This window comes from Phallusia mammillata, chromosome 4 (assembly GCF_965637545.1).
Source record: "Phallusia mammillata chromosome 4, kaPhaMamm4.hap1.1, whole genome shotgun sequence".
Lineage (NCBI taxonomy): Eukaryota > Metazoa > Chordata > Ascidiacea > Phlebobranchia > Ascidiidae > Phallusia > Phallusia mammillata.
Window position 1 is genome coordinate 23257029 of NC_137255.1, and position 14759 is coordinate 23271787.

Sequence of the window (14759 nt, forward strand, 5' to 3'; positions counted from 1 at the left end):
CGAAAAATGTTCGTTGGGTTTAAAATGTTGCTGGTAACTGTCGACTAAATGAATTGTAGATTGCAGACATAACACTTTGGTCAAGCCCCACACATAATTGTTCTGGCCCAAACTACAGCCTAAATATCGCAATTTTGCAGTTGAATCGGTTCATCACATTGTACCGTATTTATGCCGCACTGTCAAGATAAAAAAGCACAGCGCAATATATTACTGCTACAAGCACAGAACCGGAAATATTTGCGCAACGTAAGCAGGCAAAGGTCAAACGCACTGCCTGTATACGTATAATCATTCAAATCCGCTTAAAACAGTTGTGAAAACAAACCCAATGATTGGAAAAAAAACACAATAGACCATTTAGGCGAATTAATTGTCTATGCCTATACCTTCCACATATTGTACGACTGCAAGGGGATTGATTTCATCTTAAAAATACATAACAACAGCATTAGGTCACAGTGCCCTGGCCTGCCAAACATTCTGATAACATTGGTACGTTGCAAAACTCCGAAAACATGTGCCCTAAACCCTTTGACGTCGCTTAACCATCAAACTCTGGCAACAATTGATTCACATACAACTCATGGTTGTAAAAAAACAACTTAAAAGAAGATTTATTGTGTGTGTGTGCCCACTGGGTAGCACGCGGGCGCACTGGTGCGGAGTGTGTGTGTGTGCGTGCTGAAAGGAATTGTTGTCGCCATTGTGCAAGATGGAGCACATGGCGCCAAAACGGCTTGATTTAAGGAAAACGTTAGCTTGATCGATCTACTAACCTAATGTGCATGAGGTTGGTGGTTTAAATATTTAGTTTAGTTCTTTTACCAGTGTATCAGTAATTTTTTTGTTTATGGTTATGTACTGCACGTGAATAGCTCAATCATTTACAAACACAACAATGTTAAACGACTTGTTTGGTCACAGGACATTTATTCAACTCGAAAAAAACTCAGAGGTGAGTTAAGTTTAAAGACGCAGGTTTTGATTTTACAAACTTATAAGGCTGAAGGAAGAATATGTTAATCATATCAGCCACACTGTTGATTTACATGCCATGTTTAAAAACTATGCTGACAGTGAAAGAATGCTAGCTCCAACATTATATTAGCTGTGCAGCTATAACAGGTTAAAAAAGTTTACTTTGTACAGACTTCAAGAACAATATATATATATATATATATATATATATATATATTGTTCCATATGTATATGCTTAATAAATGTGCTTTTTATTTCTTTAAATAATTTGTTTTTAGTTTTTAATGTGTTCAATGGCATATATTTTTGATACAAATATTATAAGCATGCCTGGTTGTACAACAGACTGGTAATTTTATGCTGACACTTGTTCTGGTCAAAACTATTCAACATGAATGGGATTAGTCATAACCATTCGAAAGGAATATTTGAGAGACTGTATTCTGAAAATGGGTTTGAAGAAATGTACATGAATACTGAAGAACAGCCATCAATACCTATGTTCGAAGATATTCACCAATTAATTTTAAAAGCCAGTCAGAAGTTGGCAGACTTTGAAAAGCCAGATACATCCCCTGAAGAGCAAACTTTGAAACCAAGCTCACCTGTAGAGGATGGGTTAGACCAGCCAATGTCACTGAATTATGATAATGGCGATGATATTTCTGATTCCGGTACAGAGTATCTGAATGACGAGAGTGCCATGTCAGAAACTGAAGAAGAAGATAGACCAGAAAATAATGCTGAATTTCCACCAGACACTGATGACCTTATATCTGACTTCAATCAGGTTGAAGATGAGTTTGTCGATGACAATGTACATGGTATTCCTCGACGAAGGTTCAGTTTTACTCACTATGTCATGTTGAAAAGAAATGGCAAATACCACTGCAGTGAGTGTGTATTTAAAACATCCATGTACAAACGGTTTTACAGTCATTTTTCAAAGTTTCACAAGAAAGTGGCAAGGGAAGCTTATCTGATTGTGAATGGCAAAGTCACCAAAGACCTACGGAAACCAACTGGAGAATTAACCTACATGTACCGGTGCAGCATGTGTAAATTTATTACAATGAGCTTCAGAGGTTTTAAAATACATGCAACCTCCAGACATACTAATCATGATCACAAAAATATTATCCGATACTTGCCGGTCAATCACCCTAAAGCACATGGGTATTATCAGTCTTATTTGAATTCATTACAGCATACCACACAAATCAAAAATGTTGTTGGACAGTTTAAGCCTTACTTTTCATGCACCCAGACTGAGAACTGTGTAAGTTACAGCAGTATAATTGAGGCTGCACAGTCCCACTATATCAAGTGCATGCGCTGCTCTGAAACCTTCCTGTACCCCAGTTTGTTGGAAAAGCATTATGATGAAGTGCATTCAACATGTGGCCCTTGTCGAGACAAGCTTTCAAAACTGTTCCACTGTGAGAAATGTACATATAGATCAGAGAGTTATCGAATGCTGCACAAGCATTTTGTGGATTCTCATGCATTCCTTGTGACTGAAGCTTCCAAGTACTTATCTGATTCAGATGATTCTTGGGACGGAAACACACCAGTTGAACTTGCTGATGAAAATGCAATGGATCAAACTACACATACACCAGAAAAGTCATGTACACCAGAAAAGACAAGTCCAACAATACAAGCAGCTAAATCACCATTAGTTAAATCAGAGTGCTTGTTAAAATGTGACAAGTGTAATTTTAGAACTCCAAAAATCAGCTTTCTTTTAAACCATTACCGAAGCAGCCATGTACGAAACTATCCAGACTTTGTAGAAAATCGCATAGTTGATGAATTCAAACAAAATGTGGTTTTGGTTGAAATTCCTAGGAAAGAAATCAGAAAAGATTGGGTTAATGGTTGGATTAACTCTGAATGTACAAGTTTGATTCATGAACCACTGTATGTGTGTATGGTTTGCAATTACCATAGCACTGTTTTTAACACTGTTGTCACCCATTACAATAATCATCCAAGGCGAACTTTTTCCAAAAGAGCGATAGGTGTCATTGAAAATGAAGCTGCTGAGAAGCAAAATGAAAAGAAACCTTATATCAGTCTACATAGAGAACTCTTCAAATGCACTTACTGTGGTTTTAGTGCTTGTTTTTTTCAGACCATGTTCAACCATTATCAAGCGATGCACAATGACAAAGTTTCAGCTAAAACAGATTTTGACAAGCTTATACAGTCCTCTGTCACAAATTGGTGTTTTAAATGCACCAAGAACTATGATGATACAAATGATCTGATAAAGCACATTGGCACAGAACATACTAAAGCTGTAATCAACTTTTCAAAACTGCCAGATAATTCATATAAATGCAATTTTTGCAAAAAAGTTTTTGCAAAACTATCAGATCTTGCACAAGACCTTCAAGAACATGAAAGTGATTATAACAGCTTGTATGAAAAAAACTATGTTGTGGCATTCTGTTGCTCCAAATGTCGCCGTGTTTTCAAAGGCAAACGATTTATGCGTCATCACTATACACGAATGCATACAGAATGGACCAATGACTCATTTGCCCTTGAAGACATTCCTGATAGATTTTTTGTAAAGCCAGCTGATGATTTTGAAGATGATTCTGTGAAGAAAAGCAGTTCTACTGAAGATGCATCGGAAGATGGTGATGCAGACACAAGTGCTACATTGGACCTGAAAATGGGAGAATTTGTGCGGTTGGTGAAAAACCACTATGTGTGCAAGCGTTGTGACTGGAGCACTATGAACACAATTTCAATGAGAATTCATATCAAACAAGTCCATCAAAGGTACATCGATTCAACTCCGGTTATACTGAACACAAATGAAATGGAAACTGAAGAAGAAGATGATGCGAAGAGTGTTGTTCGAATTACAGTTTCATCTTGTTCTCATGTGAAGTGGATGACCAAAGGACCCTCTGTTTTTGAAAAACATGTGCGGATGCGACATAACACCTTGAACCCATATGACTGCCCATACTGCAAAAAATCTTTTGTTTGTCAAGTCATTCTACTGATGCATACACGCAAAAAGCACAAAAACAGACCTGTTCCTAAAATTGAATGCAAAACTGATGAAAATCGGGAGGTCTCCCACAGTTGTACAAATCGCAACATAAAAAAACGCAGTCCGCTTGTTTATAAACGACACGTAGCCGAATACCACCGTACCAACCCCCCATTCTACTGCCCCAAATGTGATAAGGCATTCATATGCAACAAAATTTTTATTAAACACCTTAAAAAACATCATAATATTCAAGAAGATGGCTTGAAAAATCAAGATTCTTTTGGTTCAAAAAGTGGTCCTATTGCAGTGGGTTCTTATAAGTCTCAGGTTCACTTAAAAAAGAAGGGCATTGCAAAAGATTACTCTCATCCAAAGGTTTGGCATAGTGTGAAATTAAAGAGACTGTCTAAAATATTATGTATCTCTTGGAACTTTATATTAATACAATATTTAATGATGGTTTTGGATTTTTTTTACACATGCATAGGATGTAAATTGTTTTAAGCAAATTATATCACATCTTTGCTGCATTTTAAAACTTTTTTTATTTAATAATCATTGGGTGATTTTATGTTATACAGAGTGTAAAAGTGGACAAACATTGGAAATGTCTATACTGCAACTCCCAGCATCACAATTATATTCTGCTGCGCAAACATACCATTAAAGTTCATCCAAGCAAACAGGCAAGTGCCTAACCACAAAACAAGTTTGTTATTTGTTTACATTAAAAATGATTTTATAACATGCGTACAGTGTTTTTGCAACCAAGTTTTTTCACACATAATTTCCCATCAAATATTTGTTTTTACCCATGGATCCAGCTCTTTAGGTGCAAGTGGTGCGACTTTATATGCAAAACACGGCCGAGGCACAGTGCTCATGTAAAAATTCATTATCGCTTTATCTCTGCAAGAATGAAGGAACTGCGAATGATTTTCAAAAACAAAAAAATTAATGGTTTGAGGTATGGAATTTTCTTTTAATATTGTTAAAAATATTCCACCCTTTCACCCTGCTGTTTTTAGATCAAAAACTGAAAAAACCAGGACCGTTGCCATGCGATTGGAGGTAAACAGTTAACTTTTTGCCTACATAATAAGGTTAAGCGTAGCATTGTTTACAGCAGTGGTTCTCAAACCTTTTTTGACATGACCCAAATACTTCTGAAAAATATGCATTAATATATCACTATTTTTGTATGTTTAGTTCAAAATTACTTTGCCAGTTTGGAAATGTGCAGTCAAAAAATCAAATAGTACAGTCAATCATTTTTATTTAGCCTGAAGTGGGTTCGGGTGTACCAACAATTTATAACATCACAAACAAAATGTCTTTTGTTATTGATGCTACAGTTGGGGTTGCAGCCTCAGTTTGGGAATCACTGGTTTAGAGTAACTATTAAATTTCAAAAATAGAAAAAAATCATGTAAAAAGTCCAATAAATAGTTTTTTACATACATTGCAACCTTACCCATAAACTAAAGCCATTTCTAAATCCAAATAATTCACAACTTTGGTCGTTCGGGGTTTCAGACCCCTGAAATAAGTGACACTGATGAAATGGGTGTAACTGGTTTGGGTGACGACCACATGATGGAAGAAACCAACCTTGAAACGGACTTGAACGAAGAAGATGAATCCGAACAGTATTTGCCTCCACCTGTATCCCGTAAAGCGAGGAAAAGCACCAAACACCATTCGCCACGTGTTAAGGTATGAATACGTTCTTCGTATTTTCCACCGTAAGAACAGGCCAGGTTATATAGAGAGACGTCGTTCACAAACCCGGATAATATCTGATCTGCTCTTATCGTTGATACCCAAGTCACATTTACTGCTCTTACTTTTGCGACCGTACCTAATTCATACTCGTAAAAGCAGCTACGGAATTCACTTTGGATTTTTTCGTCCAGGTTGAAATTTTACTAAACGTAGAGCCACACCGGGTAATAAGTTTGCAACAAGCTTGCAATCTGCTGATTGTATAATTTGGAGTTTGGTCTTACTCGTTAAACTTCCGCGTGAATGCGTTTTGCCATTCATTGGATACGAATATATTGCTTTGTAACATTTTATTGTGCTTAGCACATATGATGACACTTAAAGATGTCTGTTACATTTTTTAAAACAACTTCATTTATGTTTTTTTTAAGTCTTCAAAACCTGGTCGGGTTGAATTGCGACGAGTCTGACCCCATAGGAGTCTTAAGGGGCCATAAGAGTCTTACTAAATGATTAAGATTGAATAGACAATTACTAATGGATTTTTGGTGTTGCCAACTGAAAACACTGAAAAAATATTGCTGCTAAATGGCGTGCATGACCTTAATTTTGTAGCTTTGATTTAAATAAGGGGCCCACCTTGAAATGACCAGTGTTCGAACAGGGATAAAAAAAATGTCTAATACCAGTACAATTTTCCCTCTTCGGTGCCCTTTCAAAATACACCACTGTCAACTGCAATAAAGCCCCACAAATTCCCTGTATTGGCACATTTGGCAATGTCCGGTGTTTGATGACTGCATGCCAACTTCCTCTTTGCAGGATCAACTGAAACTCTATCCTAAAGTCTCACCAGATGCGAAACTGATTGACGGGTTTCATCTGTTAGAAGACGGTCGAATACTGTAAGCAAATCTTGTTACATACCTTCAAAAGTTAACAATAAAATAAAAGTTTCGATTCCTTCTGTAACTTGTATGTTGTGGTTTGATCTATAAGTTGTTATTCCACATCCGCCTTACGGTTTTGGTCTTAATACCAAGGAATTCGACTCGACAAGACACGCCTTATTTCGTCTTAACCTAACATAATTTAAAAATCTTTCTGACGTAATCGGCGCGTAACTGCATCCTTTATGAATTTAGTTACCTTTGGAATACGTTCGACCATTTTTTTTCACCGTTGAGTTTGCGTAAATTTGTTCGTAAATAGAGTAGGCGACTTCCTCAAAACATGGAAAAATATATTTTAACTTAATTTTTTTTTATTAATGAACAATTTTATTGTCCATGAACGGTTATGGTGTGACAAAAATAGTTTTAGCAAAAAAACTACCAAATAGCGAAAGCAGCACCTAAAATGCTTCAAAAACTGCGTTAGCCCGTCGTTTGTCAAGCAGTTCGCAACGGACAAAACTTTTCTTGGGGATTCCCCTAAAGTTTTTTCCCGACATTCTCTAATGTCAGGTGGTCCCTTATTAGTCAGCCCCGGTGGGGTTTTTCGACCAAGCTGATACGATTCACTGAAGCTGTTTGAATCGGAGCTTATGAAACTCGAGACGGGGAAGCGATCAGTTATGACTGGTTTCAATAACTACTCTGCGACACTGGGAAAATACGCAGTTTTGGTTTAGCAATATAATTTTCTGCAAGCTTGATGAAACTGCTGTAACCTGAGACTATGAGGTGTCACCTAAAACCGTTTTTTTTGTGCTGTCGTTCCAATGACACGGACAGGAAATGTGTTCTGATGTTAATGACAAGCATATGTGCAATTTTGGGTATATTGACAGGGCAGAGTATGATTTAAACGTTTGTCTGCCGTATGGTTGTTGTATTTATTTAGGCATAGTTGGTTTAGCTGAATTTCGTCCAAACATAATTGTTAGGGATAGATATTTGTGAGATGTTTATTAAGTGGCCAGGAAACAGATTGAAACAATGTCGTTGTTTTAGATATTGTTAAACACTAAAATGTATGATATTTTACCACGTTTTAGTTCGATAAGAATTTGTTTTGCACACTTTAACCTCTAAATTCATTTAACGTTTCTTATTCATTCGTTGTTTCAGTTTTGCTGTTCTGTTTAAAATTGTTAAAACTAGCTGATTTCCGATCCCGCGATTGTTACAGCATCTTGAATTGTTAAAAAATAGGTTGCTTTTATTGTCTGTAAGTCGTGGCTCACAATACGGTCCGCCGTCTCAAATATCCTAACTGGGTTTATCCTGTCTGTGTACCGGTGTTTGTTTCACGCTTGTTGTTAACCGTCGCCTTACGCTGGAAGCGCTACTCTATAGATCGTTTTAAGAGTGTTAGGTACAGAAGAAATTGAAGCATATTAACGAGTTAACCTGTAACACTAAGGTTCTGAAATTTGTGTAAGTTTTCACCAAAATGTGGTACTACATCTTGAGAGAAAATATAAGTAAGCGTTTTATGAATATTTTATGCGGTCTTCTATTATCAAACTGCTGTTGAATAAAGCATCCGCTTTAGTGCAAAATTTAACAAATGGTTTGAGGATGAAAACAGTTAAAATTCTTAGCCAGACATTGAACTCTGAACTGTGCAACCTGCAAATACAGCCCGTCATAGACAGTTGGTGCGGTTCGCGAGGACTCCGTGAAGTGTTAGCGAGCGATATCAGTTCTTTGTTGTTTGTGAGCAGATCAATGCGGCCGGTGATCAGAATCACTTACAAGTTCTACTGGCTGCTGTTAACTCCACGAAGCGTGTTAAGTACGCAGCAAACTAATTTTAACTTGTAAGGGTGCGGCCCGCAGTCTAATCATGTTGATTGCATTTAGCCAATTAGTAATAAAAAAATTGTCTGAAACAAACCTTTTCTCTCTTATAAGGGGAAGTGTTTTGGAATGCTTACCCAAAACTTGTTGCTGCGTTCGTGCGAAATACGAACTCTAAAACACCTTTTTCCGCTTAGTACTTTACCAGATTTGGATTTATTATGTAGCATATCGTAGAAACGAAAGTCTTAGTTCGTCGTAGAAACGTCCTCTATTAACAAACAATTGGACGATTGTTAGTTTTTGTTTCAAATCGGTTGGTTAGTTTTGTTTTCGTGAATTGGATAACTCTTGAGAGTTGAGAAAAGCCAGTCAGTTGAAAGGCACTTTATGCTAAAAGTCTGTCAATCATTGCCAACATGTAAACAATGCATTTAATGGCAACTGCCTAAATCAACATCTTTCTAGGGCGACTCTCCGTTTAAACTGTTTTTGGAAAAAAAGGGTAACTGATAAAGAAAAGGGTAAATTTTCTAAAAAAAATTCTTCAGATTAACTTGATCATGATGCAAGAACATAGTTGTTTAAACTGAAGTTGATCACATCGTTAATGCGGAATGTATATTAAAAAATATGGAGCAGTTGGTTACATCACAAACATGACTGATTATGCGCGAACAGTGATTTGTTACTTGTGATTAAATAAAGTAGCATTGTTTGACATATGTATATTGGACGCAAAAAACATTATGTTGTTTTTATTTTTTTTAATCACTCTTCAAGTTTTCTATTATGCTTTGTTTATTCAGGTTAAATGAATACGACTTAAAAAACAAAACAAAAAACAAATACGAAAACTTTTAAAATGTCGAAGAGTCAATCTGTCCGTCGCAAACGAAAATTGTCGAAATCATCTCGTTCTCATCATAGGTGCAAATATTGCAATTACGTCAGCATTGATCGATCAAGGATGATGATCCACTTGAGGGCGTGCCACTCCACATTTTCCGGGTTCAGTTGCCAGTTGTGCAGCTTTTCATCTGAAGAATTTAAAGAAATACGCAAGCATTTGGTCGACTATCACAAGGTTGCTTTAAACAAATAATAGTGAAAACTCCTTTTTTTCTTTTTTTAACAAATAAACACGCCAGCGTCTTTTAAGTCATTTCTAGATATTTTAATTTGATATTGTTTTGTCATTGATTATATATCTCATTGTTTTTGCCAAAATGAAGAAGATCAAACCAACTTAAGTGTTTACATTTTGTATCTCATTTCTTGAACGTGTTTGTGAAAACAACCCATTTTTTACTTTGTGTTGCAACAAACAATAACTTATGATGTAAATTCCAACATTTCAGAAAAATTACCACGTGGGTGCAAATCGGCATGGGCTTTTTTTTCTTTGTATTTAACAGTGTGTTTTTGAACTTCTTGTTTAATCTTTTATTACAATAAACGTCAATTAGTGTTAGTTTTGAACGAGTTTAAGTTCTGAATATGGTCAGCCTAGAACCGTTTTTGAACAACACTGTTTGTTTGCTGCGCAGATGGAGAAAAATCATCATCTTGCGATCGACTTCTCTGTCAACATTTCGAAAGATGAAAGGGAACGTTTGTCAAAGTTGAAAAAGTCCAATGGTTTGTTATTGAAAAATATACAAATATAAAATTGCATCATTTTATCAAACAAAACAGTTTATCGTAGTGATATTTTGAAGTTTCTGTATGTAGGCCTATGTTTGCGTCTTTCAACGGTTTTCGTGGGCCCTTGCAAAAAAATTTTTGTGTAAAGAAGTAGCCGTATTTAATAGACTTGATCATTTCTTGTTTGTTAAGTTAATAAGATATTTACCACCTACTAAATTTGGCAAACATTTTCTTGCAAAAAGACCCCACACTTTTTCAAAATTAACACTCTTCAAAGATCATGAGTTGGTTGTTTCTACATCTGGTTTGATGATTAGTTATTTACCACCTTGTGATGCATTGTAGTTTGTAAAACAAAATTGAGTTCAATCTTATTACTTTTTAAACCTCTTTACAGGCCTTTCCCGTCATACCCGACGCCTTGATTTCGAACCCCAACCCTCGCTTCCAATTATATCAACCGAACGACCCAGCAAACGAAGAAAGGACGATGTCCAGATCACAGAGATCGATTTCTTTTCAGAAACGTCTAGCGTGAGAAGACTTGAGACGTCCGATGACATCATGGAAATCCCCACCGTGGAACCAGAACGCATAGCGACACGTGGGACGACAGGAATCCGCAACAACGGTAAAACTGCTGAAGAAATATCGCGGTTTAAGTGTAAATATTGCGGAACTGAACTTTCATCTACGTATGAGATGGAATATCACATGCGCCGGCATGAATTGTAAGTATATTTATAAAACGAACAGAAAACCTTGTTTTGCAGTGTTCTTCTTATTTGGGTACAAGGAATTGTGATGTTACAAACACTAGGTTATCTGCAGAAGGCAATATTTCCATATAAAAGCTTGTTTTAGGTTAAAGGAGGCAAAATGATAATAATTTCTGAGTATTGCACAATTATTTTAAAGATATGGCATTATTACTTGTTTCAACGTTTTTCGTAACTTTGTCATGTAATGCTGTGTTGGTCCATTAAATCATGAAGCCTATGTGACTTCTGTATTACTCCTATTAGTCTTTAGACGAGTTTTGGAATTTTATGACCAACGTGTTTTAAAGTCCACTGTAATCGATTTTTTGTGTACATGGAATTAAGTTGCAACAAGCGTACTTTGCAATACTGGTGTTTTACCCAGTACTGATCAAACTTACACATAACATATGTTTAATTTAACAACATGGCTTTAAAGTAGCATGAATCGTCATCATCATTGATCAGTGACATTCAGGTTGATTGCTATTTTTCTGGAACTATTGTTCGTACTTGAACTACTTTCAGATGTTTTGTTGTCTACTTTTGTTTACAAGCATTGTCCAACATAGCTACAAGTTATTTTTCGTTCAGGCAAATTTTGATGAAAAGTATTTAGAAGATTTGCTCAGTTAATCGAGCGTTTTGAATATCGCAACGTATCTTACCACTTGTGTTTTTTCTTTTAGGGGCGCCGTCGAAGCACAAAACTTCAACGAAGATCCTTTGCTACTTTCCAAACTCTGCACCTTTAACTCTTAGTACTTTAACTTATTTTTCGTATGTAACGTTTTTATCATACATCTCTTCAATCAAAACTGTTTTTCTGTGGAAGGAAGATCAATTTCTGATGTAAGATTTAAGTAGTTTTGCATTATCTGTGTATTTTTATCAATAGTGGGACAGCTATTTTTGCATTTACTGTAACTCTCTTCGTCAGAGAAACTTTGCATGACAACGATTGAGACGATTGTCGATGTGTTTGTTTATTGTTGAGTGCTTTTTGTACCTATAACGCTATAAAAAAGTGAGCATTTTTTAGGTCACTATACATTAAGTCAGGGGCGGGCAACTTCTCCAGTCGGCGGGCCTGATATGGGAAAGTGTAGTACTTGGTGGGCCGGATTCTTGCCAATTCTACCGTACAGTCTCTTGACTGGCAGAATACGAGAGTCAGTTTCAGATGAACTTTATTTATTGTTCAGTGATTTAAAACGGATTTTTGACCACCTAAACCAGGGGTCGCCAACCCGCGGCTCCGGAGCCGCATGCGGCTCTTTGATCCCTTTGATGCGGCTCAGTTTTTGAATTTACCAAATGTTGTACATTTGAATAAAAATTATGTGACGATTATGCCGAACACAAAAGTCGAACACGAAAATTGAAGTGCAGTAACATGACTGTACTCGCTTGTTGTAGTTACCTGCAACCCCATCTCCATACCATCAAACGTGAAGTCTGAAAGAGGCAAACTGGCGGCACGCAGGTTAATACGCAATATGAGACAATACTGTTTTTGTTCGCAGTGTGTGTGCACGCGTAACAATAGCTGTTTGTTAATTGTTACGTAACAAACGCGTTAACAAAGGAATACAAATCTGCAAAAACAGAATATGCAACGCTACGTAAAGTTGTTTTCTCTGCTGACGAGAATAGTATACCAGTGTGTCTAATATGCAATGAAACACTAGCTAAACAACAACAAAAAGTCGAATGTCATAAGACTAAAAACGTTTTGCATTTCATTTTAAAACGACTTTGTGGCTCCCAGTGTTTTTTTTACCACGTGAAACTGGTCCGAGTGGCTCTTTGAGTAGTAAAGGTTGGCGACCCCTGACCTAAACCAAATACAATCAAGAACGTCACAATTACAATACAGTCCAAACAATCTAACTGATATAACATGAAATTGTTCACCACAGCAAATTTAATGCATACACCACAGACCTAGATACTGCTGAAACACTAACTAGGCTACATGTGTGGAAACAAAGGAAACCGTAAAAGCAGGCCACACACAAGGTTGGCAGTTATGTCGTAACAATGGACGTATGGTGCAATGGTAACAACGGCGGGAAAGTTTTTGCTATTGGGGAGCGTTACTGTCCGTTACAACTATAATTTGACGTAGTAAGCAAGTAGTAGGGGATTGAGGCAGACTGTGGACGCGGGCCACATTATCATGCAAGACCTGAAACTGTCTGCGGGCCGGATCCGGCCCGCGGGCCGTATGTTGCCCGCCCCTGCATTAAGTGTTGTGTAGATATGCCTTTTAATGCAAATAATGTATACAACCATTTTTGACTCCAGCGCAGCCTAGGCTGCTGAGCCATTTGGGCGTGACAAACTGTAAAGTGGTGCACTGTTTTGAAGGCAATGCAGCAAATAGAAATAAAATAAATAAAATTATACACGAGGGGTTCCTACGTCGGTTTTTAAAACGGTATGGACCAGGTAGTTTAACGACTCAAAACAAAACCCGAGGTCGAATCATAGTATAACTGTTAGTAATACCATGGTCGAATACTGAACACGTGATAAGCGGTTTGACTCCTCGCACTGCACTAAATAGCACAAAACACTGCTCTAATGACACACAATCGGAAAACTAATGACATCGCGCCTACAACTATTTCAAAGAGCGTAATTTGTAACAGTATTTTATTTTTTATGTTTACAGTATTTTTCGTTCTTTTTTTTCGTAATTTTGTGCCAGAGATAATAATAAGATTTCCATGCCAGAAAAAATCCATTCGGGATTCGCTACAACGAAAACTGACAAACATGTTTTGTTTTTACACGATTGCAAACTTGCAATGTTGCTTTAGTTCAGTTAAGCATTTGAGTTTGGCTTTTCTGTGAAAAGCTGTGACCATTAATAGCATTAACTAGTTTATTTAAACATAAAAACGTATGCTAAAACTGTAGTAAGGAATATAAGCTTTGGTTTTGTTGTTAAAGTATTGAATCTAAAATTTGAGTGAAAAATTAGTGTTTTTTTTTAATTGTGGCATGAAATTTGGTTGTACAGGTCAACAACATTATGCGTCTTACAAGTTCCCTGCAAGTGCTGTTGCGTCGTCGGTTTCCGAAAAGTTCTTTCCGTCGCCCGATGGAGGGCAGAAATCGTGGGAGACAAAAACCAGTTACCCTGTGGTCGCTTTCACTCGGTGAACTTGACGAAGAGGAGACAGTGAATGGACAAACTGTTCCAGTCCGAAGCAAAGTTCCCATTATTATGGTCCCAGATTTAAAAGACTTCAAATTGAAACCCTATGTGACCTACAGAGCTGAAAAAGTGCATGAACCACCTCTGGAGGCGAGGGATTTTTTTAATATGTTTTACGCACCCGAAATTGAGGCTAAGGAAAAGAATCTGACTTTGGAAAATGTTCCCAGTGACAGTGACAATGAAGAAAAAACTCGCTCTTCTTTTTTTCAAAAAAATATCTCTAACAAATCAAAAGATGATTGATGAAATGCATTGTGTTTTGAATTTTGCCACATATGCTTGAATTAATACTAAAACCGAATAAGAATACCAATTGGTTTTTGTGATATTTGAATGTTGCAAAAAACCTTAGTGTTGTTTGGAAAACATACATTACAAGACAAATGGTGTTTTATTTTTACTGTTCTCTGTTTGTCACTACAATCAAACCAGAACCTACATTATCTTGTTGTATTTTTTTCAGGGTGTTTAGGAATATTACTAAAAATGAGTAATTGTGAAAATGATGATCCATTTGATTCCATTGTTATGATTGAGAACAAGGCATGTGAAGAAGGATATAACAAAGGATTCCAAGAGGGCGAAAAAATGGGCTTTGTAGAAGGAACCTCCTTAGGAAAATCCAAAGGATCGGAATTAGCTCA

The 14759-nt window shown here is 36.7% G+C and overlaps 2 protein-coding genes across 2 annotated transcripts; both read left to right on the plus strand.

The window, feature by feature from the left end:
* Positions 1-1243: 1243 nt before the first annotated feature.
* LOC145224545 (uncharacterized) lies at positions 1244-11922 on the plus strand. Its single transcript, XM_080091077.1, has 10 exons — positions 1244-4375; positions 4582-4686; positions 4825-4967; positions 5029-5071; positions 5537-5716; positions 6548-6630; positions 9403-9559; positions 10023-10113; positions 10520-10853; positions 11573-11922. The coding sequence occupies exons 1-10, from the start codon at positions 1373-1375 to the stop codon at positions 11643-11645; spliced, it is 4212 nt and encodes a 1403-aa protein (XP_079947203.1). The 5' UTR covers positions 1244-1372; the 3' UTR covers positions 11646-11922.
* A 1897-nt stretch (positions 11923-13819) lies between these two features.
* LOC145224552 (large ribosomal subunit protein mL41-like) lies at positions 13820-14578 on the plus strand. Its single transcript, XM_080091085.1, has one exon. It carries the CDS (start codon positions 13927-13929, stop codon positions 14356-14358), a length of 432 nt encoding a protein of 143 aa, XP_079947211.1. The 5' UTR covers positions 13820-13926; the 3' UTR covers positions 14359-14578.
* The last annotated feature ends 181 nt before the right edge of the window (positions 14579-14759 follow it).